The sequence below is a fragment of the Primulina eburnea genome, chromosome 6, assembly GCF_022965805.1.
Source record: "Primulina eburnea isolate SZY01 chromosome 6, ASM2296580v1, whole genome shotgun sequence".
Lineage (NCBI taxonomy): Eukaryota > Viridiplantae > Streptophyta > Magnoliopsida > Lamiales > Gesneriaceae > Primulina > Primulina eburnea.
In genome coordinates this window covers 5,068,258-5,095,402 of record NC_133106.1, presented here as the reverse complement: position 1 = coordinate 5,095,402, position 27,145 = coordinate 5,068,258, and the positions used below count along the sequence as shown (strand labels likewise).

The 27,145-nt window shown below is 33.9% G+C and overlaps 1 protein-coding gene across 1 annotated transcript; it reads right to left on the bottom strand.

The window, feature by feature from the left end:
• Positions 1-14,853: 14,853 nt before the first annotated feature.
• On the bottom strand, positions 14,854-17,357 carry LOC140833799 (small ribosomal subunit protein uS4y-like). Its single transcript, XM_073198219.1, has 3 exons — positions 17,222-17,357; positions 15,753-16,134; positions 14,854-15,271 (listed from the first exon to the last, which is right to left on the bottom strand). Exons 1-3 carry the CDS (start codon positions 17,247-17,249, stop codon positions 15,088-15,090), a joined length of 594 nt encoding a protein of 197 aa, XP_073054320.1. The 5' UTR covers positions 17,250-17,357; the 3' UTR covers positions 14,854-15,087.
• Positions 17,358-27,145: the final 9,788 nt, after the last annotated feature.

Genomic DNA, 27,145 nt, shown 5'->3' with positions numbered 1-27,145 from the left:
TTCAGATACCGCCAAGCTAATCAAATACCGTAACGTAATTGCATCCATCACAGGAGAATACGTTTCTTCATAATCAATTCCAGGCCTTTGAAAAAAACTTTGTGCAACAAGTCGAGCTTTATATCTTACTATTTCATTTTTCTCATTTCGCTTTCGAATAAAAACCCATTTGTATCCAACAGGTTTTACACCTTCAGGTGTAAGGACTATAGGTCCAAAAACATTACGTTTATTTAGCGAATCCAATTCAACCTGGATGGCTTCTTTCCATTTTATCCAGTCCTGCCGATTTTTACATTCACCAAAAGATTTTGGTTCATGATCTTCATTATCATTTATGATGTCGATTGCCACATTATAAGAAAATATATCATCAATTTCATCTATATCTTTTCGGTTCCATATTTTTCCAGTATTAATGTAATTGATAGAGATTTCATGATTCTCGTCAGTTTGTGGTTCTGACAGAACATTTTCATCATCATGTGTTTCTTCAGGAACACCATTCTCTATTTTGTGATCATCATGTGTTTCTTCAGAAACATCATTCTTTATTTTGTGATCATCGTGTTTCTCTATGGATTTTTTTTTTCGAGGATTTTTATCCTTGGAACCGACTGGCCTTCCACGCTTCAGGCGTTTAATGACATCATGAGTATCTTCCATTTGTTTCTTTGGAATTTCAATTCGAGCATGGGCATTTGCAGCATGTATATATGATTTAGTTACACCTTTTGTGTCTGCAAATGCATCTGGTATTTGATTTGCTATTCTTTGCAAGTGTACAATTTGTTGTACATCTTTTTCACATTATTTTGTTCTTGGATCCAGATGTAACAATGATGATACATACCATGTAATTTCCTTTTCAGTATGTTTCTGTTCTCCCCCTAACATTGGGAAGATTTCCTCATTAAAATGACAATCAGCAAAACGTGCTGTGAACACGTCGCCTGTCTGAGGTTCAAGATATCGAATGATTGATGGACTATCATAACCGATATAAATTCCAACCTTTCTTTGAGGTCCCATTTTCTTTCGTTGTGGTGGTGCAATAGGCACATACACCATACATCCAAAAATTCTCAGATGAGAAATGTCTGGTTCTTTACTAAATGCAAGCTGCAATGGGGAGTATTTATGATATGCACTTGGTCTGATGCGAATTAATGAAGCAGCATGTAAAATTGCATGTCCCCATATAGAAATAGGGAGCTTTGTTTTCATAATCATTGGTCTAGCAATCATTTGCAGACGTTTAATCAATGATTCAGCCAATCCATTCTGTGTATGTACATGAGCAACAGGATGCTCAACAATGATTCCCATAGACATACAATAATCATTGAAAGTCTGGGAAGTAAATTCACCAGCATTATCTAGTCTAATTTTCTTGATTGTATAATCGGGAAATTGATTCCTCAATTTTATTATTTGAGCAAGTAATCTTGCAAATGCAACATTTCGAGTTGACAATAAACATACATGTGACAATCTGCTGGAGGCATCAATTGTGGGGACCCGGGCTCTAACTCAATTCTTTTGAGATTTATTGGATCTTTGCTCGAAAATGTGGGTCAAATTTTTGCTTTTAACATGAACTCAAATGTATAATTAAAGCATAACATGTCTCTATATTAATTAAACAACATAATGTACCTACAAGTCTGTCTAGTACAATCATAAGCTAGTGTTTAAATACCAACTACAAATATCAGTAGTACAAGTCTAATAAGCAAACACTAGAAATCTTCAACGCCCGAGATCTCCACGCTATCATCAATCTCTCATCTAGCTCGAGACCCAGATCCTGCCCCACCTGTTGCCATGCACACATACAGACACGACAACAGCCGGATAACTCCGGTGAGAACAAATCCCAGTATAAAACATGGTAAGCATGTACAGAAACAATCTAAATCATAAAACATGCTATCATGAACATATTCAAAAGTAATAGATTTCATAATCTATGAAATCAAATCAAAATAAGCATGCAACCCAATTCAGATACACATGCAATTTAAATCAAGTCATATAAACATGCTGTCATGACTGAAAGCAATAAACATGGGGTTCATAGTCTATGAAACCACATTCATAACCACATGCAGTTCTAGTCAAATCATGTCTAGACTCGACTCAACTATATCTCTAGGGATCCCGGGGTGAATAAGACGTCACTGTCTGTCACCTACCCTCCCAATCGGGGTGACGTACGTCTTATTCCTAGACTTCGGTCATATCTGTATCGAATAATCTACAATAGGAGGGTGTCTGCTCCTATGTAACGATACACCGAACGTCTAGAAGCCTGACTATCTGTCAAACTTTCCTATCTCAAATGCAATGTATAACAATCTGTAAACAAAGCATGCTCTTTTCAAAACATTTGAATATAAGTCTATAAACAAATCATAATCATATCAAAAGATAAACAATAATCAAGTATGTGATTTTATTGGGAAACTCAAATGAGATCTGATTTGAGTTATATTTTCCCAGATATCACATGAATTATACCTTTGTCGTCCCGGTCTGACGAAGACGAAGTCTCGAAGTCAAATCTGTCCATATCCAATCTGAAAAGACAATATCGAATACATAGTATCAATGACTAACTCAATTCACAATCTGTTCTGATCAATACTCAATTCAGTACATAATCTGATCAATATCTGAACACTATACAATCTGACTCATATCAATGATATCACAATATAATCGAATTCATATCTGAATCTGAACAATCTAATTTAACTGATGTTTCGACGGCATAACAATACTGTCTCGATAACCCCGTCAGTCTAAACATCACAGATATAATATCAGACTTCGTAATCAATAACAATATCAGTCATAATCTCAATAACAATACAAATCTGTCATGAAATCTCAGTCAAATCAACTCTGAAATTCATAACAAATACAGAAACAATCTGTTCTTCAATCTGACTTCGATTATACAATATTTACGGTAGCAGAAATGTCATATCTGATTCATATTCAATTCTGACAACATCATAATTACAAAACATCTCAAAACGTAATAAAACTTACGTCCTTGTGTAGCTCGAGTCGAGAGGAACTCGATACTGCGTTCGGATTCGAATTCTGATGCACGGATTCTTCGAAATCACAAATCTAAAAGGCGTAAGGATTTTTCCTCTCCAACCTTCGACCCTTTTCTGAAATTCTGAGAGAAACCACGTGTAACTATCATATATATACTGCATGCAACCGAATAAAACGTGGCATAGTTTTTCTTGCTGCACGTAAGACCGCGGGTGCGGTGAGTGTAAGGAGCGCGGGTGCGCTCAAGCGGTGATCCTAGCCATTCTCTCGGCAGCTCAGACCGCGGGTGCGCTTCTTGCAAGACCGCGGGTGCGGTGTCCTCAGCGCGGGTGCGCTCCGTCTAATACCGCGGGTGCGGTGTGTCTACGGGATTTGTACTTAATTTTCTGCACATGCACCGCGGGTGCGGTCGTGCTAGCACCGCGGGTGCGGTTGTGCAACTTCTAAATTCTAGTTTTCTGATCATGCAACACCTGGTTTCTCAAATCTTTCTTCCCTCATTGCATGTCATGCATTCTCATATCTTTCGAGTCTTACATTAACGAAGATTAACAATCTTGGTTTATCAATTCTATAATTCATGGGCATTACATTTCTCCCCCTCTTAGATCTGAGTTCGTCCTCGAACTCATAAACAATCAATTTAGAGATATACGAGAAGAAATGTATACTAGAGTTTAAATCAAAACTCAACTCCCTGATCCCCATCTGGAATACGAATTCATGAAGTATGCTATCATAATACTTCTTTAAGTAACTCTGACAAAATCAATCTTGCCATGTTGGTTATACAACATCCGTATAAACCAATCACAGTTCATAACAACCCAATGTCAATAGTGTTATCCGGTCTGTTTATCCCAATCAAGGACATATACCATCTTCCGCTTCAAATACCAATCGTCATCATCCGACGTTGGTTTCTTCAATCTGTTCATTCTGAACTATCGTTATCTTCTTTTGAATTTTCTTCAAACGAAATCTGTAGTATTCACCATATATTGTCTTGCCTATAACTATCTCATTACCCATCTGATAAGCTGATAGTTACTGTCACGCAGTGATAATAAGTCATATCAATTAGTGCTAACATCCAGCATCACAGTTCTCTGGATATCTTCCAATATCTGGATCATACACTCTGACTGTCTGTCAATCTGTGAATAATCTGCAAAATAACTTATGGTATGGTCTGCCATAATTGCAAACTTAATCACAATCACAATCTGATATAGTCTACTTCTACATTCTAGTCACTCTGACTATGTTCTGACATCAATCTGTGTCATTTGGTTCTGTTTGTACATCATCTTGTACAAACTAATAGATATAGATTGAACAATCTGTCAATCATAATCATATTATATCCTAATCTGGAAAATATTGGGATAATCTTATTACGAAATTCATCGAAATATACTCCCCATGTCGAATCAGAAATATACTAAGTCTGTAATAAATCTTCTGATTTCTTTCTTTCTGTATTCTCTGTTAGCGATTCAGACGTATCAGTACAATTTCTGCCAACATTTCTGCACAAATTCTGTCACGACTGATCTAATCTGTCTATATCGTACCTGTCTGTTCGAATCTCATACATTCTCAGTCAGCAAAATGAACACTGAATCCACTACAATGCATTTCTGACACTATCTGTGATTTCAGACTCGGTATAACCAAATCAGTTAATAACATAAAGTAAAGAAAAAAATACCTACCTGGTATTCGGCTCTGACTATCAATATCAATTCTGTTATACAATTCTGTAACATTCTGACATCATGACACAATCAGTCTAATACAGACCACAAAGTCACATATCTGTTTCTCTGACCGATACTCTGCGCTGATTATCGAAATACTGTTCTGACCACTCTGATCACGTTTCTGAACTGCTGAAATTCTCGAATTCATCTCTGATACAAGCTGAACTGTATATACTCTCAACGGTTCATAAAATCTGTATCAATACTGATTCAGAATAACACTAATCTATACTAATCTAGTCAATATATAGGATTGTAAGTTCTAACAATACTATCGATTCTGACAAATCAATCAAATGTTCATGCCATTATGATCAACTGCTATATATCATCTGCCAATATAATATGCTCCCCAACCAATACAAGATATCACGAATACTGATTTAGAACAATAACAATACACTGCAGATATAAAGCAATAATCGAATAAGATAATCTGTCAAATCAGACATAATACATTTCTAACAATTCTGACATTTCTGAAATTTCTGACCTTTCTAATATCGATATCCTATCTGTCACTGATTGCAATCTCAACTGTATCAAAGTCAATCTGTATACTAACATCAGATCTCATTTACTCTGAATACAATCTGTTTCAAGCGGAATTCTTATCTGAATAATTTCTGTATACAATAATCCTACTTCTCAGAATATTCACTACAATCTTCAAATATTCAATTCTTTCAATTCGGTATGTATTATTCTGTATATTCAATATCATTCTGTATTGAATTTAACATACACACACTACCTGATCTACATTCAATTTCTGAAGTCTATCTTTTGAGATTACAACAAATCCAAAATCTCATCTGGGCAAACATCAGCCAACTCGTATATCACTGGCAAATCTGCCAATGCTAGGCTCAATCTCAGTAGATCTACTGAATACAGAAGGATGCAATCTGCTCCTTTCCGCATTAATCGAATCACATATACAATACAGATATCAAAGGAATTCTAAATCTAACATCCTTATCGGGGTATTTCCACTGACCAGTCATCTCTGGTCTGACTCTTACCATTTTCGGGAAAAATTTTACAATATGTCTGTACTTGTTCAGCATATGCATATCAATAATGCGTTCAAATCAGAAACACAAGTACATCACAATCTATTTCTATTTCATTCTCATCTCACTGTAGTATACAATATATACAGAAATTTCTGATATCATCATTTCCTCCACAAGAAAGGACATCAATACTACAGTACAAACAAACCCAACAGATACATCATATCTCCATGCTACCCCATCAAATGTAATCATATGAAATGCATTAGTATATATATCAATACATATGCATCATAATCATAAAAGAATAGTACCTGTTGTGCGTTCTGAAGCTACTTCTCAGTCGTGATTCTTTAACAATTCTGTTCCCTAAAATCTTCGGGAACTTCTTTGAGGACAAACTCTCGCAAAGTGTCCCGGCTGTTTACAGACATTGCATCTACTAAGTACTCCTTGACAGTGTTCTGTGGAATGTCTTCCTCCGCAAGTTCTGCAATATACTCCAGTATAACTCAGACTGGAAACACTGGAGCTAGATGAACTACTCTGTCCACCTCCTAATTTCTTAAACTGTTTCTTTTCGATCTTCAATGGTTCTTTCTTTTTACCACTGCTACTGCCAATCTCAACTCTGGAAGGCAGTTGTTGTGGATTCGGTGCTGGAAGATCAAACGATGCTCCCTGTTGTCCTATCAGAACCGTTTCTGCTCTTTTGGCTCTGTTCAATGTATCAGCAAAACTATTCGATTGCTTCACACTCACCAATGTACGTATTTCTGGATTCAATCCCTGAATGAACTGGCTAGACATCGCATCATCATTCCTAGCCACAAGAGGGGCAAAACGTAATAAGGTGAAGAACTGAGCCAAATACTCATCAATACTCATCTGATTCTGTCTCAGGTTTGCAAATTCTGCACTTCTATCCTGTCTGTACGATGTAGGGAAGAATCCTTGATAGAATTCAAATTTAAAAATCTTCCACGAAATCACTGAACGGTTTTGTTCTAAAGCTCCTTTGGTTAGTAACCACCATCTTCTTGCAGTCTCTTGCAATTGGTTCTCAATCAGGTTAACTCTACACTCATCTGTGAAACCAAGGAATTCAAACACCATTTCTATCTCCTCAAGCCAATTCTCACAATCTACTGACGTCTCAGTTCCTTTCAGAATCGGCGGTTGAGACGACTGAAATCTCTTCATCTGCGTTTCTATCGGAGTCTCTGATACATCTATCTGTTCAGTCGAAGTACTGCCCCTTTCTGGAATTCTCCTAGGCGGTATATCTGAATATCAAACAGATTAGTACGCAATCTATACAATCTATCTCAGCCCTCTTCTGAACATATACCTCTGATCTGGAATCGATTCTGATTCAGGCTTGGTATTTACATGCTGAAATCAATTCAGATATAATACAACATGTACTAGGGAAAGCGATAAGCCATGCTAGCACACATCACGTAAGTCAACATTGACATAAATCTCATGCTAGCAAGCACATGCAAGGAAGAAAATGCAATCTACCCCGCTCATTCCCTTCTAACTCAATCTGTAAATTCTATCAGTTCTGACTATCTCAGTCTAAAGGATCTATTGCTCTGATACCACCTGTTGTGGGGACCCGGGCTCTAACTCAATTCTTTTGGGATTTATTGGATCTTTGCTCGAAAATGTGGGTCAAATTTTTGCTTTTAACATGAACTCAAATGTATAATTAAAGCATAACATGTCTCTATATTAATTAAACAACATAATGTACCTACAAGTCTGTCTAGTACAATCATACGCTAGTGTTTAAATACCAACTACAAATATCAGTAGTACAAGTCTAATAAGCAAACACTAGAAATCTTCAACGCCCGAGATCTCCACGCTATCATCAATCTCTCATCTAGCTCGAGACCCAGATCCTGCCCCACCTGTTGCCATGCACACATACAGACACGACAACAGCCGGATAACTCCGGTGAGAACAAATCCCAGTATAAAACATTGTAAGCATGTACAGAAACAATCTAAATCATAAAACATGCTATCATGAACATATTCAAAAGTAATAGATTTCATAATCTATTAAATCAAATCAAAATAAGCATGCAACCCAATTCAGATACACATGCAATTTAAATCAAGTCATATAAACATGCTGTCATGACTGAAAGCAATAAACATGGGGTTCATAGTCTATGAAACCACATTCATAACCACATGCAGTTCTAGTCAAATCATGTCTAGACTCGACTCAACTATATCTCTAGGGATCCCGGGGTGAATAAGACGTCACTGTCTGTCACCTACCCTCCCAATCGGGGTGACGTACGTCTTATTCCTAGACTTCGATCATATCTGTATCGAATAATCTACAATAGGAGGGTGTCTGCTCCTATGTAACGATACACCGAACGTCTAGAAGCCTGACTATCTGTCAAACTTTCCTATCTCAAATGCAATGTATAACAATCTGTAAACAAAGCATGCTCTTTTCAAAACATTTGAATATAAGTCTATAAACAAATCATAATCATATCAAAAGATAAACAATAATCAAGTATGTGATTTTATTGGGAAACTCAAATGAGATCTGATTTGAGTTATATTTTCCCAGATATCACATGAATTATACCTTTGTCGTCCCGGTCTGACGAAGACGAAGTCTCGAAGTCAAATCTGTCCATATCCAATCTGAAAAGACAATATCGAATACATAGTATCAATGACTAACTCAATTCACAATCTGTTCTAATCAATACTCAATTCAGTACATAATCTGATCAATATCTGAACACTATACAATCTGACTCATATCAATGATATCACAATATAATCGAATTCATATCTGAATCTGAACAATCTAATTTAACTGATGTTTCGACGGCATAACAATACTGTCTCGATAACCCCGTCAGTCTAAACATCACAGATATAATATCAGACTTCGTAATCAATAACAATATCAGTCATAATCTCAATAACAATACAAATCTGTCATGAAATCTCAGTCAAATCAACTCTGAAATTCATAACAAATACAGAAACAATCTGTTCTTCAATCTGACTTCGATTATACAATATTTACGGTAGCAGAAATGTCATATCTGATTCATATTCAATTCTGACAACATCATAATTACAAAACATCTCAAAACGTAATAAAACTTACGTCCTTGTGTAGCTCGAGTCGAGAGGAACTCGATACTGCGTTCGGATTCGAATTCTGATGCACGGATTCTTCGAAATCACAAATCTAAAAGGCGTAAGGATTTTTCCTCTCCAACCTTCGACCCTTTTCTGAAATTCTGAGAGAAACCACGTGTAACTATCATATATACTGCATGCAACCGAATAAAACGTGGCATAGTTTTTCTTGCTGCACGTAAGACCGCGGGTGCGGTGAGTGTAAGGAGCGCGGGTGCGCTCAAGCGGTGATCCTAGCCATTCTCTCGGCAGCTCAGACCGCGGGTGCGCTTCTTGCAAGACCGCGGGTGCGGTGTCCTCAGCGCGGGTGCGCTCCGTCTAATACCGCGGGTGCGGTGTGTCTACGGGATTTGTACTTAATTTTCTGCACATGCACCGCGGGTGCGGTCGTGCTAGCACCGCGGGTGCGGTTGTGCAACTTCTAAATTCTAGTTTTCTGATCATGCAACACCTGGTTTCTCAAATCTTTCTTCCCTCATTGCATGTCATGCATTCTCATATTTTTCGAGTCTTACATTAACGAAGATTAACAATCTTGGTTTATCAATTCTATAATTCTTGGGCATTACATCAATCAATATCATAAAGTATCTGAATGGTCCACATGGTGGATGGATTGGTCCACAAATATCACCCTGAATACGTTCAAGAAACATTGGTGATTCAGTTTGGATTTTGACTGGTGATGGTCTTATAATAAGTTTTCCAAGAGAACATGCTTTGCATTGAAACTTATTATTCTGAAAGATCTTCTGGTCTTTCAGTGGATGACCATGTGTATTTTCTATAATTCTTCGCATCATTGTTGAACCAGGATGTCCCAATCGATCATGCCAATTGGTTAATATCGAAGAATTAACAACTACCATGTTTGATTCAATGGGACTTATATGTGTATAATGTAATCCAGTAGGGAGCATTGATAGTTTTTCAATCACATATTTCTTTCCTGATTTATATGTGATAAGACACATATATTTCTCATTCCCTTCATTCATTGTTTGAGTATCATACCCATGGGAATATATATCATTAAAACGCAACAAATTTCTTTTCGATTGTGGTGAATATAAAGCATCATTGATCAAAAATTTTGTACCATTAGGTAACAAAAATTGTGCTTTACCACATCCTTTAATCAAGTCTACAGGACCTGATATTGTATCCACCGTTGTTTTTGTTTGTTTTAGTTCCAAGAAATATCTTTTATCTCGGAGGATAGTGTGCGTTGTACCACTATCGGGTATGCAAACTTCAGCTTTGCTCATAGCATTTTCCATATTTGAACTTCAAAAAAAATGCAATGAAATAAAATTACTGGCAATATATATTAAATATAACACATATCAAAATTATACAATAAAACATTATTCTATGAATACATGAAAAATAAATTATTGTACATTTATATTCTACCATTATATTGTTCATTTTCAGAGAAATCGTTGAGAAAATCTGCACTATCAATATTGTTCATTTCTATCCCACCAACATATTGATCATTTCCAGAGAATCATTCATAAAATCACCAGCATCAAAATGAGTTGAATCACTCAAACGGTCACTGCATTCAGTGAAGTTGGTCTCCTTTTCTTTCCGCTTTAATGATTCTTTATAAAGTTTACAAAGATGCTCAGGGGCTCGACAAACTTTGGACCAATGTCCTGGAGTACCACATCTGTAACAAGAACTTTCATATCTTTTTGAGTGATTCTCATTAATACTTGTATTCTCATGATGTCTTTTCTGTGGATGGTTTGGGACGCTCTTTTGAGATGAGTTATAAAAATAACTATCTCTATTATTTTCAAAACCACGGCCTCGACCACGACCACGGCCAATTCCACGTCCACGTCCACGACCTCGACCTCGACCAAAATCTTGTCTATGAATTTGATTTTGGTTCCGAGGTTTAAATTCATTTTTACTTACAGCATTTACTTCGGGAAATGCTGTTGATCCAGTGGGTCGGGACTGATGATTTCTCATTAATAGCTCATTGTTCTTTTCCGCCACAAGAAGACAGGCGATGAGCTCAGAATATCTCGCAAATCCGCGTACTCTATATTGTTGCTGTATAGTAATATTTGATGCATGAAATGTGGAAAATGTTTTTTCAAGCATCTCAGATTCTGTGACCTCATGTCCACAAAATTTTAATTGCGAGATTATTCTATACATCGCCGAATTGTAATCACTGACTTTTTTAAAATCTTGGAATCTCAGTGTATTCCATTCATCCCGGGCGGTCGGAAGTATAACTTCCCTTATATGTTCAAATCTTTCTTTTAATCCCTTCCACAAAGCCATGGGATTTTTTTCAGTCAGATATTCACATTTCAATCCATCGTCGAGATGTCGACGCAAAAATATCATGGCTCTTGCCTTTTCTTGTGACGTGCATATGCCATTTTCTTTAATAGTCTCGCTTAGACCCAATGACTCAAGATGCATTTTTACATCTAGAGTCCATGGCATATAATTCTTTCCCGTGATGTCGAGCGCAATAAATTCGAGCTTTGTTAAATTTGACATGGTGGTACTAAAAAAAATTACGATGCATTTTATTAGTTAATAAATATTGCAATACAAAGTAACGGATAAACAACAAGTACAAGTATTTGTAAAAATAAAGAAAACGCACGAGGAGGATATTCTCCGATAAATACAAGACTCGTGAGTATGATAACCAAAATAATTAAAAATATCCTTGAGAAAGCCATCTTCTTTTTTTTCGAAAAATTTGATGATGAATAATTTTTAGAGAAGAAGAGAAAGTTGGAGTGATTGAATGTGTTTGTGAGATCATATTTATAGGGCAAAAACTAGCCGTTTTTTACCATTTATGACCGTTGGTGTACAAAAAAAATAAAGGTATGTATTTGTATAATTTTATGGTAATAATATAGTATATATAATATTAGACATGTTTAAATAATTATGTATATCATATCATAATATTATAATGAGTGTCATAATTTATTTTGTTTAAAAACCTTATAGGCTTTTATACTTGTCGTATCCCTTACCGGGAGTGTGGGATGTCGTCTTAACATCCTCCCAGGATTTATAACAAGTTTATGAAAAATTTATTTTTATTATTTCTAATAATAACATTATATTGTATATTAAATAAATACACAATAAATAAATAACAGTAAAATAAATATTATTACTTTTGTTACCTTTTTCTTCTGTTTGGAGCTTGGAAAAGTATGTAGGACTTTTAGAGCTTCGTGCTGATAACGTGTTGTGAAAAAGTAAAAATTTATGGTAAAAAGTAAAAATCTCAAACTCACAAAATTTACCAAACTACACACTTTATAATATTTTTCTCTCTACTCAATTGTGATTTTCTTCACAAATGAGAGATCTATTTATAGAGTTTCATTACACATAATCCAAAAAATAAAATACATCATTACCTACATCATCACACACAAATTTCTAACTTTACAACTCTTATTTTCAACATTCAAATATTCAACTATTACTTTTTCAATATTCAAATATATTATTTCAACATGAATCACATACTCAAGGGGAAAAATAGTAATAAAAAACCGTCTACTTTCTTCACTACTCTTATAAATCGTAACGCAGATTTTTCTCTCACTAAACTACTTCAACTTTAATTATCTACGTTTTGTTTTTATTTTTTAAATCTTCTTCTTTTATATTGATTTTGAAAATATTACAGTACGTACAAAAAATTCAGTTAGCTAATTTCGATTTTTTTTTTCAATTTATGAGTATAATATTTGTTATGCATGTGTCACTATTACTAAGTATATATAAAAGATGGACAACACCATCTCCTTCACCACGCAATATGTCTCTCTTTATATATTATATTATATTATATTATATTTATATAGGGTTAGAGACAAATCACGAAAAATACTTAAAACCAAACAACGAAGGAAGTTTTTAATGTTAGAAAAAGACAAAATTGGATGTGATCACAAATAAGGTCCGTGCCGTGTCTGCTATGGGTCACTGTCACTATTATTAGGACTTACAGAATTTTTCAATATATCTTTATTGTGTATTTGAATTTAATTTATTCGCTGTCAATAGATAAGATTTTGAAATTGCACGAGTATGATATTATATAATTGGTTTGTATTATATGAATATGTCTATTGTGATACGATCTTACGAATATTTATATGTGAGACAGATCAATTCTACCGATATTCACAATAAAAAGTAATATTATTAGCATAAAAAGTAATACTTTTTCATGGATGACCCAAATTCAAATTTAAAATATTATAAATAATATTATCTAAAACTGATTATATTGCGTGTATCTATTATTTAATATTCATATATTATATTTTATACTAAGTATAAAATAATAATCAATTCTATATTAAATCTAAAATGGTTGTAACTAATTATACATTCACATTTATTCGTAGACAAAAACTTGTGTGAGACCGTCTCACGGATTATATTTGTAAGACATATCTCTTATTTGGGTCATCCATGAAAAAGTATTATTTTTTATGCTAAAAGTATTACTTTTTATTGTGAATATCGATAGGGTTGACCCGTCTCACAGATTAAGATCCATAAGACGGTCTCATATGAGACTCACTCTTATTCGTATCCCACGACTTTGTTTTCTTAGTATGGGATTCGATTGTTTTCCTTCATCTGGAAAACATGACAAAGGCCTCATAAACTCAAATCCCGACAAATTGTGGTGATTGTTCACAGGTTAATTAGGTTGATTTTATACTATATGTAGGGGCATTACCCTCATGATAGAATCAAGGACCCAAATTTAGTCACACATACATGAGGTCCACTAATTTTTTTAAAATCACATATGTGTATGAAATAAATAAGTAGTTAAATATGAAATATTTTATTTTTTTTAAAAAATTCAAAACTGTATTTGAAGTCCATTAAAAATATAAATTAAATTTAAGTCTCTACATTTTTATATCATTTCATTTAATTTCAATTATTATATATATATATATATATATATATATATATATATATATATATATATATTATGATTTTTAAAAAATTTGGGAAAAAATCATTATATATATTTTTATATTTTATTTAATATTATAGAGAAGAGCGATATATATATATATATATATATATATATATATATATATATATTGCTGTTCTCTATAATAATAAATAAAATATAAAAATTTATATAGATTTTTTTCCAAATTTTTTAAAAATCGTAATCATGATTGTTTGTAAATTATTATTATTATTATTATTATTATTATTATTATTATTATTAGTATTATTATTATGTATCTTAATTAAAATTTCAATATATTTTTTACATGTTCTCAAAATCAATTAAAAACTATTATCAAATTTATTCATTTACTAAACAAATTTTTTGATTTTTCAAAAATATTTATTTATTATTTAAAATTTTTATAGACAAAGTAATATATGACTTTTTAGACAGATTTTTCTATTTTCATTCAATCAATGAGAAAAAATTCAATTTAAAAAAATTTATTATCATCATTTTGTTGCTTATCTCAAATGATATAAATATTTTTATATAAATTCTTTTTATAATAATATTTAAATTTAAAATATATTCATTACAATATATCAATAATTTTGATAAGTTCTCGGTGTTAATATTTACTAATTTGATAATTAATTACCTAAAAAATACTTCATTCGTCGCACAAATAAAACGTTAATAAAATCATTGCAATAGAGTATGCATAAGTATCCTAGACAGCAAATATGAATACGAGTCAGTGCGAATGAGTGAATTAAAGATGCAAGAACATCTCCAACAGAAACAGCAATTATTTAACACCAATAATAGGAACATGGTCACAGATTTATCCGAATCTAAACCAAATATCTAAATAGAAGTTATAAACGAAGCTGAAAACGAATAATCAATGAAAACCACTGGCAGTATATAGATGATATTATTATCACTGCATGAGCAGCACAGATGAACTCAAAAAGATGTTTCCTAACATTATTGCAGCTAAGTGATGCATTACTGCTTCTCATTCCTCATCATCTTCATCACCGTCACCACCAGACGCCTTCTTTGCAGCTGCCTTTTGGTTCTTTCTCTTAACTCTACCAGGACGGCCACCACCAAATGGGCTTGTGAGGGAAAAATCAATATGTTTTTGGGAGTCTACCCTCACCATAAAAGAGGGCACGTTAACAACTTGCCGCCCTACCCTAAGGTATTATAAATAAACTTTAGATAATGAGTGCAATTCACGACACTTGAAGTCTTCATGTATGTCAACATACGAAGTATCAAGAATCTGGAGGATTCATGCAGTTGTTGATACATTGAGTGTAAAGATATCCAAGAAAAGTTGGCACAAGATAAAAGGCAATGACTAACATATGACTGCGTATATCATGCATATGATATCCTACCAAAATAATAGGAGGAAAGAAAGTGGGCGTTGACAAGTTAGAGAAACTCAGGCTTGCATGTGCATTCTTAAGCTTTATTGAAGGGGGAGACCATGAAAGACCAATAAAAGCATATACCCGACACCTCATCTTGGCCATCATGATTTTATTTAAATTCTGTAATAGCTAATGCTGCATATATATTACAAATTAAAAATTACGTTTAAACTATCACATGCTAGATTAATCTCAGCTATGCAAAAGAATCGACATGGAGTCTGCGTCAAATATATACCTGATATGCCTTTGCCTGATGAGCACTCTCGCATGGTGAATAGACTTGGCCATACCAGCCTTGAACACCAGAGTTTGGAGGCGGCGCTCTAGGAAGTTTTCGACAGTGAGGGCTAATACATAATCGAGCTTGTTCTGGCTCTCATCTAGTAGCCCGTGCCTGTTCATCCTCCTCAGAAGGGCTTCACCCTCAAAAATGCGACGAGGATCCTTCTCGTCAAGAGTCAAAAGCATTCTTGCAGCATTCCTAATACGGCTCAGTGCATACTGCACCCTCCACAGCTCCCTCTTGCACCTCAGACCATATTCTCCAACAAGCTTTAGCTCAGCATCTAATCGCTCCTTCTCATAAGGTCGGCGCGGTTTCTTAAAGGTCTTCCCATCTGAATCCAGGACATGCAAAAGTCCATAAGCTCGATATGAAACATGATAACGTTTATTATGGCCGCTAAGTGCACTAAATACGTGCCCTGGAGGCTAGGCTACATAAATGCATTATCATATTCCATAATTTAGATACATCTTTTTTTTAATAGCATCTAAAATACAATTTACAAATTATTGACAATAATAACACAAATATCTGTTACAACACAAGAAAATATGGATAAAATAATGCATCGCACTTCGATTTCACCATCGCATAATTTAAGATGTATTCAAAGAGCACTTTGAGCCACTACACCAAATGTTTCGGCGAGCGAGCCATTTACTGAAGGTTACACCTTGGCTTATCCCTGGGCTTTGCCCGTCGCCTAAGCATGTGATTTTCGGGATTTTATGAACGCATGACGACTAATTCATTGCAGTATGTGGACATACCCCAATTCAAGGGATCACCCTTACTGAAAAGCTCAAGTAACTGAAAAAACCTAGTCATATGTATAATTACCTTTGAATGCATGTCAAACTTTAATGTTACGTCTGGCACAACACGTAAAGCCAGCGATTCATTTTATCTTCCAGCATCAGTATGCACAACATGTAACACTAGCAAATCATTTTATCTTCCAGCATCAATATACAATATTCCAGCTCCAACATTAGGGCAGAACATAATCTATACAATCAATACTACATTACAACAGATGAGAGGTTCAGGACAACCTTCTTGTGTCATGCTGTAATCTCAATAGATCTAAGTATCACTATAAAATTACGGCAGCATTCTTCTTACCATAAAACCAGCAAATTAGCTGAATTTACAGGAACTATATTACATCTATTGCTAGATACTCTAAGAAAATAAAATCAAAGAAGCGTTTTATTTCCGCACAAAACCAGGAAATCAACTGAAAACACTGGAATTCCATCAAATATAAACAGAATACATATTCAACGGGAGAAAAAATAAAGCACGAAATGAGTAAGAAGACGACTACGCCACAATCAAACACAAAACTATATCGATAATTCTCGAACTGATACATCTGTCATCAATAGCTTAATGAATAATCAAATGGGGCTTACAGTTGCGATAAAAGGAGACGTTCACCATAGTTTTACGCCGCCACCTCCGCTGCGATTCTCAGTCTAGCCGATCTGTATAGCTGACTGCAGTATAAATTAAAAAGCTAGGGTTTCGATTGTTGAACACAGATTTATTTATTCAGTTTTTGGGTCCTATGGCACTTATTTAATTGAAAGCCCAGTTTGGAAACAAGTTGGGCTTAACGATAATAACACCAGCCCAATAATTTGCTAACGTAATTACATTTGAATTAATTTGAAGACTTAGGGAAAATAGCTAAAATATTCATTTAAATTTGCCTATTTTATGTTTGGTTTTAACTGGAATGTTGACGTGACATCAGAAAATACTGATATATTTAAGGCCGCATTAACATTCCATCATAAAGGGATCAAAAGCCAAAACACAACATAACCTACTCGATCAAAACTCAAATTTGAATACTTATAAAGCCAAAACACAAAATATACAATTTTAAAGGATATTTTGAATATCATCCCTAATAAGTTTATCTACAAACTTAATTTGTATAATCGCTCTAATTAATTACACGCCACCAATTAACCTACATTGCAGGTAATTGCTATTTCGAATATCCCCATCTATTATAATATAATATATGGTATATAATCATATAGATTTTTTTTGTAAACATAGACCTATTTTCTAGATGGTATGATGATTAATTTCAATGCTTGAATCAAGAACTTTGATAGGATAGATTGAGAGATAATCGTTCATCTACAATAGTTCAGTTCATGAAATATTGAACACCGATAATTTAAATCGAGTTTGGTTTTCAAACCAAACGAAACATACTCAAAACAATCATTCGTAGAAATCTATTAAACATTTTATAAAGTATTTAAAATGTATGCAAGTTGAATGAGTAAAACCATTTTAGTTGATGCATTTTATCAAACACTTGGTATGCAATATTTTTGTATTTGAAATACACATAAAATGATTCAACAATGCAACTTACAAATAGTAGCTATGATTAAATGCTATAAATAAATAGACACTAATTTTTTTTAAGTATGTTCTGATATTAACAATTATTACATCATCACTTCTTCTTCTTGAGAAGAATCCACTAGAAGACTTTGATTTATACAACTCTTTTTACAAACTCATTTTAACTTAGAACTTATCTTTTACTAAATTGAAACTCCTAACACACTCTTGATTGTAGGCCGCAACCTCACAATATGCATAATGTTTAACGTCTCTTATGTCTATACTACAAATACAATTTTAATGTCTTTGTATGAAGACTCACTCAACTAAACTTTGAAGCCCAACTCTCATGTATATGTGTGGGTGATTGTGTGAGGATTTAATCAATTACAGCGTGTGTACCTCTCAAATGTATCCCAACACTTGGGCATGTTCTCATTCTAGCTTATTTCTTCATGTAGATTGCACATACTTTGAATCCCCTTAAAAAGATTGTATTTGATCTTCAAGATGTTATATTTATATGATCAAAGAATTATTTATACGTTCGATGCAATAATATGACCGTTTGGAAAGTTTCTATATTGTTTCTGATATTGAAATGGTTATTTCCTTCTTGCTGGACACTTTTCTTGAGCCCAACTTTGGATCAACGAGCTGAGCATTCTAGCCAAAATATCGCAGCTGCTCATGCTCAACTGATTGTTGTTTCTGTGCAATCAGTTCGGTCTTGCAACGATCTGTTTGCCTAGATAACATCTGATTTAACCCAAATGAAGTGAAGTAAAACTTGTCTCAAATTAAGCTTTTTGTTCAGTCGTCTTGGCGGCTAGTCATTCAAATTATCGAATTGTGCGATGTCATCAAAATACTGAAACTCGTCGGATTTTCAGTTTAGCTAAATTCGACTTTCAGCTTCCATCTTGAGTTAGCAACTTCACACGTGAGTAAATATATTAGAAACACAATAATAATAATAATAAATTTATCATCAAAATCAAGATTGTTAGAGTTTCTAAACCCAAAAAACTTCATGATATTGAATATATATTTTTGAGTGAAGAAACCTTTTTAAAAATACATTTATGCTTTAAGCTCTAGGATAAAAATATTCTCATCATTCACCCTAATACTATTGAATATGTACGGACTATTAAAATTAGTAAGTATGAGCGTTTAAATAATTACTTAAAATTATTTATACAATAAATATATTTAATTATTATATAAAAAATTATACCATTTGATATCATATTCAAATAAGGATAAAAATATTTCCATAAAATTGAATTATTTTCTATTGTTCGATATATTGATTGAGTATAAATGTTACTAATAAAAAAAATAGAAAAAATATTAAAAAATCAAATATTATTTATCTATCAAATTTTAAAGAATAAATAAATATTTTTCAAAAAAATCATTTATTAAACTTTTCTTAAAAATTTTAATTAAACATTTATAAAATATTTATACTAACTTTCTAATTAAATGATAGTAGTAATAATACATTACAAGAAAATAGATATTCAACAACACAGTAAAGACAACAATTTTTTTTATTACAATCGTTGTGTTTTTTTCTTTTAACAACGGTTTCATCAAAAATCGTTGTCGTAGCCTAAAAAACCCGCTCATAGACAACATTTTTTTATAAGCAATTGTTTTTTATGTGTCTACGACAACGGTTTTCTAAAAACGTTTTTTTTATAAACCGTTGTCTATTAGTTTTTTTTTTTGGACAAACGATAACAATTATCTTAAATTGTTGCAATATTTAGCGACGGTTTTATTAAACAACCATCGCTATTAACGACAACTTTAGCATAACCGTCTCTAATAGTGAAGGTTCAAATAATAACCGTTGCTTTAACAAAAACCGTCGTAAATTATCTATAAATATCTGCGTCCTCGGTCCATTTCCTTCACACGAAAATTTTTCTATCTTAGACGATTTTAATTTCGAAATATGATAAGTTTTTTCGCTTCAATTCTTAGTAAATTTCTAAAAGTGTTAGTTAAGATCATGAATATTATTAGTTTAATCAGATTGTAAGTTTTTTTGGTAGATTTATTATACAAAGTAATTTTTTTTATTTTACGTAAAAAATAGCGACTTAGCGACGGTCTTTCTTTTGAAAAACCATCGCAAACGACAACAGTTTAAAACCGTTTTCGTTGAACGCACTTTCAACAATACCCTCAGTTACAATAATTTGAAATGGTCAACGACAACGGATTTATCCGTTGTCGTTTAGCATTTTTCTTGTAGTGCTAATAATAATAATAATATGGATTCATAGATAGTTAATACCAAAAATTCATGATTAAATTTTTCACTATAAATTTGAAAGCATAATAATATATAAAAAATTTATAATCTATTAAATATTTTAAAGAGTATGAAAAATTAAATATATAAAATTATTGAATTCAAAATCGTAATCGAAATTAAATCAAATGATAGCATTAATACAAACATTTAAGGAAGTATTATTTACATTTCAATTTTTTTAGAATGCACTTCATATTTCTTTCTTTACTCTAAAATGTCTACATTCAAACGATTTTCTAAAATATTGATATAAACATGCAATGCCTTTTATACATTTTTCTTTTTTAAATATAAGAAAAAATATTAAAATAATTCACAATAACTCTTATTAATTTGTTTTATGAGTCAATTTGTGAGAAAAATCTTCTATACGACCAACTCATATAAAAAAATTGATGTATGTCAAAAATATTAATTTTCACTCAAGATATGGATCGAATCAATTCATTTCATGAATTTAGATATGCAGGACAATCTCACAGAATATTTACTCAAAAAAATTTATGTAATTTTTTTCTACCTTGAATAATTTTTCGTAAATATGTTGACAAACAGTTTAATTAAAATATTAATTTCTGACATTTTTTAAATTATCATAATACATTATTATTTGTGTTAGTATTTTTTATTCAAAAATATATTGTAGCAAATTTTAAGATAGTTTATTTCTTTTCAAATAATTTTTTTTTTATAAAAAATTATTTATTTACTTTAGTGAATTACAAAAAATAATTGTAAATACTTATATAGTTTGTAATTATTGTGTCATTGTAGATTTAATTTTCTCGAATAAATTTGTCTTTAGTGAAATAATAAATATTTTTACTCTTATTTTTAATATAAATTATTGTTTTAATTACATATATAAATATATTAATATATTTTTGTTTAATATTATTTCAAAATCAATACATTAAAATAAATGAAAGAACCAGTCGTAGTGTTTAGAAATGAGGTTGAATAAACATTAGCACAAATCGCTTCTTTAAACTTAATTTATTCGGGTTGGAAACTGAATTTTATATTCTCTATTGTCAATATCAGTTGACTCACAAATATGTGCAGAAATAAGACAGCAACTCCATTTTGTTGAGGCGTTCTAGCTGTTGAGAACCCATCTCCGATTCCATGATTTTCTAAAAAGGTAGATAAATTTGGTTGACAAATTTAGTTCTTTTGAAGATTTGATTCGTTGAGCTGCAATTTGATCATTTGATTTTAAGAAATTACCTAAATGAACCTTGAGAAGTTATCAACAATAACTAGAGTATATTTCATTTCTTCTAAGCTCATGATTGACTGGAATAGGACCAAACAAGTCCATATGCAATAGTTTTAAGCTTCGAGTTAATGAGTTACACCCTTTGTTTTTAAAAGATGACCTAACTTACTTTCCAAATTGACAGGGTGAAGAGACTTTGTCTTTTGAAAATTCAGTTTTGATAAAGACCAGAGAACAAATCATTCTTTATTAGATTTCAAATGACTCTGAAATTTAAATTATTTAACATCTTGTGCCACAACCAGTTCCTTAGTAAGTTACAAGCAATGAAGCACATCGGTTGACTAGGTTGAGTAGTCAAATGACTTTGTATGTGTTGCCACCCTGTTACCTGTGTTTATAATGCATCCAAAATTATCTTTGTCAGTACATATATGTTTATTGAGATCAACTGAATAGTCATTATCCCACATCTAACTTATGTAAATCAAATTATATTTAAGATTTTCAACAAGTAATCTGTCTTCAATGATAATGTGAAAATGGATAAACTTACACTTACTCATGGTTCTACTTTGAGAAGCATCTTCAAATATGATCTTAGGTCCAGTAAACCTAGCCATTTTATATAGCATTTTAGCTTCACTAATCATGTGCCTTGAACATCTACTGTCCAAGTACCAAACTAACTTCTTGATCAGTCCAGCTCATGTTCCGTGCAATTAAAAATTAATTGATGCAAATATGGACGTCCCAAGGAAAGCATGTGATCCTTTGCAGTTGCCAGAGGGACCAATCACGAGGGGTCGACTAAAGAGATTCAAGGAGGCACTACAAGGAGTCATGAGCAAGCCTGAAGAAGTCGTGATGCATGGGAGTACGGTTGGAGGCCAACGGAATGTCATTCAAGCATTGATGGAGCTGACCGAGTCTGGACGGACCTGCACACGGACCTGCACACGGGGTCCGTGTCCTGTACTTCATGAGATGAGCAAATCCAGTATCTCCACGGACCTGCAGACGGACCCAGGCACGGGGTCCGTGCCCTATGTATTTGACGAATACAGTGCCTACACGGACCCGTACACGGAGGTGAGCACGGGGTCCGTGTCCCTTGATCCTGACTGAAGATGAGTTACAGTATGTACACGGACCCAGACATGGAGGTCTGCACGGGGTCCGTGCCTAGTGTTTTCTGCGCGACAAAATTACCTTTTTTTAAAGTTTTATTTTGTTAGGAAACTAGATTTCATGGTATCTTTTGATATCTAGACTATGTTGGACGAAATTCTAGACACAATACACATATTATTTTTGAGTTTATCAAATTTGTGAGATTTTTCTCTCAACTTTTCAAGGCTTTAGCTTTGTTAAAACAAATCAAACTTATCAAAGTTTATAACTTTGTGGCGTTTGTCGATCGTTCTTGTGCGGATTGTCGTAGGCATCATTCTTCGAAGGTTCGTTCTAATTTTCGATTGTTATTCCGTGTTTATTTGTTGCTAGACTTTCGTAGTTTAGAGGTGAATAACACAACAATACTTGATTCAAAAGATCGGGAAAAACATACGAATCTTATTATCGTAATTGAATATAGGGTGCGATTTATTTTTAATCGTGTTTGCTATTTATTCGTGTCAAGATTCACATCATTTGGTATCAGAGCTTTAGGTTTATTGAATTCAAGTAAATTACCTTGTTCTTAAATTGCAGATCTGTATTATTTCTTCGTTTATTTTCAGATCTGTTTTGTTCTATCGTTCTTCGTAATTTTTTTCGTGAATCTGTGATTCTTGAAATTTGTTGGTGACTTTTTTTTTTTTGAGATTTTCGAGTAGTACTCAAGCCAAAAAAAAAAAAAAAAAGAGTACAAAAATTCCTAAAATTCACCATTAATTCTTTTTGATATCTTGTTCTATTTCCTTTAGAGAGTCATATTTAATTGTCTCTCACAGTCAAAATATATATATATATATATACATACATATATATATATATATATATATATATTTATATATATATATATATATATTATATTCGAATTTCGTGTTTACACGGTCCAAGTGAGTCGGTTGCAATTGTTCACAAGTTGAAACTTGGTTGTTTGATTTACTCAAAACACAAAGCTTGAAGCTCTTGAGGGAATTCTCAAATTTGAGTGATATTACTTGAGTGTGAGTGTTATTTCTTTGGAGTGACTAGTGAGTATTTGTTGTGAGCAAACAAAATTGTGAGAAAAGACGAGTGAATTTCTTTGGAGTGACCGTGAGCATTTGGGTGAGGATTATTTTATTTTTACTAACCTTTTCTTGCAGGTACAAACTTGAAATTAAATGGAGAGGGAGGTAGGAGATAGTTCGAATTCGGGGGTGTCCAAGGCCCAACTAGATGCGTTGTTTGGGGATTTTAGTAGGGTGATGACGACCCAAATGGAGTCGTTGCATGAGAGGTTGGGTAAACTTGAGGTTAATGTTAGTGGGGGTAAACCTAAGCCTAAGGATTTGGGTAAAGATGACGAGGAGTATGATCTAGGAGGAGGCGATGAGAGTCAAAATGAGAATTGGGGTAGGAATGGAAGAGATAGAGGATTTGGGAGAGGAAGAAGAGAAGCTATGAGGGGTAGGTATGAGGAGACTAGGGAAGATGGTCACATGGGTAGCATTAAGATGAAAATCCCTTCATTCCATGGGAAATCTGACCCGGAGGCGTACCTAGAATGGGAAAAGAGGGTAGAGTTCGTATTTGAATGTCACCACTACTCCGAACAAAAGAAGGTGAGGTTGGTGGTGGTTGAATTCTTATACTATGCTCTCATTTGGTGGGATCAATTAGTGACCACTAAAAGAAAGTATAATGAGAGACCTATTGAATCTTGGGATGAGATGAAGAGTGTAATGAGGAAGAAGTTTGTGCCTTACCACTATTATAGGGAGATGTTTAAGAGGTTACAAACTTTGAGGCAAGGGTTGAAGAGTGTTGAGGACTACTATAAGGAGATGGAAGTACTCATGATTAGGGCAAATACTGAGGAGGATAATGAAGCAACTATGGCTCGTTTTCTTTGTGGTTTGAACAGGGAGATCCAAGATCAAGTGGAGCTTCGGCACTACTTAGATCTAGACGAGATGGTGCAAATGGCCATAAAGGTGGAGCAACAACTCAAGAGGCGAGGAGTTGGCCGCACCAATCAAACCGGAGGTGCATCATCTTCTTGGTGGTCAAGCGGGGTGAAGCATGAGGAAAATAAAGTGGTGCCCAAGCCAAGATTTGACACTAAGCAAGAGGCCCTTAAGCAAGGAGTACAAGGTAAATCTGAAACTCCTTCTAATCGTTATAGAGATGTTAGATGTTTTAGGTGTCAAGGAATGGGTCATATTTCTAGTGATTGTCCTAATAAGAGGGTGATGATCTTGAATGATTATGGTGAGTATGAGTCTCAAAGTGAGGGAGATGGCGAGGGTAGTGATGATGATATGCCTGCATTGGAGGATCCCGATGAGGGATATGGAGCTGTTGTAGGAGAAGCGCTAGTGACTAGGCGAATCATGAGTGCTCAAGTCAAGAATGAGGAGGCTAGCCAAAGGGAGAATTTGTTCCACACTAGATGTTTTGTGAATGGTAGGGTTTGCAATGTAATCATAGATGGGGGGAGTTGCACTAATGTGGCTAGTGTTGAAATGGTGAAAAAATTGGGATTGCCTACAATAAAACATCCTCAACCATATAGGCTTTAATGGTTGAATGATTGTGCGGAGGTGAAAGTAAATAGGCAAGTTCTAGTGTCTTTTTCTATTGGGAAGTATGTGGATGAGGTTTTGTGTGATATGGTGCCAATGCATGCTTGCCATATCTTGTTGGGTAGACCTTGGCAATTTGATAGACATGTTACTCATGATGGGTTCAAAAATCGTTATTCATTTGTTTTAAAGAAAGAATCCATTGTGTTGCTTCCTTTGTCCCCAAAGCAAGTATTGGAGGACCACTTGAAAAAGAAAAAGAGAGATGAGGCCGAAAGAAAGAGTGAAATAAAAAGTGAGATGACCTTTGAAAACAAAAATGAAGAGGCTGAAAAAAAGAGTGATCAAAAGAGTGAGATAGCCATAAAAACAAAAAAAGAGAGGAAAGAAAATGAGGGAAAAGAAAAGGAGAGGAAAGAGGCCAAAAAGAAATCATATATGGCCCAAAAAGGTGAGTTGAAACAATTTTTGCACACACATGAACCACTTGTGTTAATTCTTTACAAGGAGATCCTCCTTAACACAAGTGATATAGCCGGATCCCTTCCGAGCGTTATTGTTTCACTATTGCAGGAATTTGACGATGTATTTCCGGAGGAGCTACCTCAAGGTTTACCACCATTGAGGGGGATTGAATACCAAATTGATTTGGTGCCCGGGAGTGCCTTGCCGAACCGTCCAGCTTATAGGAGCAATCCGGAGGAATCTAAGGAGCTTCAACGGCAGGTAAGTGATTTATTAGATAAGGGTTTTGTGCGTGAGTCCATGTCACCTTGTGCGGTGCCTGTTTTACTAGTCCCTAAGTAAGATGGCTCATGGCATATGTGTGTGGATTGTAGGGCAATCAATAACATAACCATTAAGTATAGGCATCCCATACCTAGACTAGATGATATGTTAGATAAATTGCATGGGTCTTTCATTTTTAGCGAAATTGATTTGAAAAGTGGGTATCACCAAATTAGGATGAGAGAAGGTGATGAGTGGAAAACTGCTTTTAAAACTAAATATGGGTTGTATGAGTGGATGGTTATGCCTTTTGGCTTAACTAATGCACCTAGGACTTTTATGAGGTTGATGAATCATGTTTTGCGTGCACACATAGGAAAATTTGTTGTGGTCTATTTTGATGATATCCTAGTGTATATCAAAAACTTAGAAGAGCATGTTAACCACTTGAAACTTGTGCTAATCACATTACAGGCTGAAAATTTGTATGCTAACTTGAAGAAATGTGATTTTTGTACTAGCAAACTTGTCTTCCTTGGGTTTGTGGTAAGTTCACAGGGTATACAAGTTGATGGAGACAAGGTAAGTGCTATTCGAGATTGGCCAACGCCTACTAATGTTGGTCAAGTTCGAAGTTTTCATGGTCTTGCAAGCTTATATAGGAGGTTTGTCAAGGATTTTAGCACATTGGCGGCACCGATGACGGCGGTAATCAAGAAAAACGTTCCATTCTATTGGGGCGAGGAGCAAGAGAAGTCCTTTAACCTTATTAAGCAAAAGTTGATTAATGCTCCTTTACTTGTTTTACCTGATTTTGCTAACACCTTTGAAATTGAATGTGATGCTTCAGGTGTAGGTATTGGTGGCGTGTTGATGCAAGGAGGAAGGCCGGTGGCGTACTTTAGTGAGAAGCTCAATGGGGCAGCGCTGAACTATCCCA

Coding starts and splice junctions, on each gene's coding strand:
- LOC140833799 (XM_073198219.1), bottom strand. CDS start 17,249: ATGGTGAACGTCTCCTTTTATCGCAACT. Junction 16,135..17,221: donor CGTCTCCTTTTATCGCAACT/GTAAGCCCCATT, acceptor TCCTGGATTCAG/ATGGGAAGACCTTTAAGAAA. Junction 15,272..15,752: donor ATCAGGCAAAGGCATATCAG/GTATATATTTGA, acceptor ATAATACCTTAG/GGTAGGGCGGCAAGTTGTTA.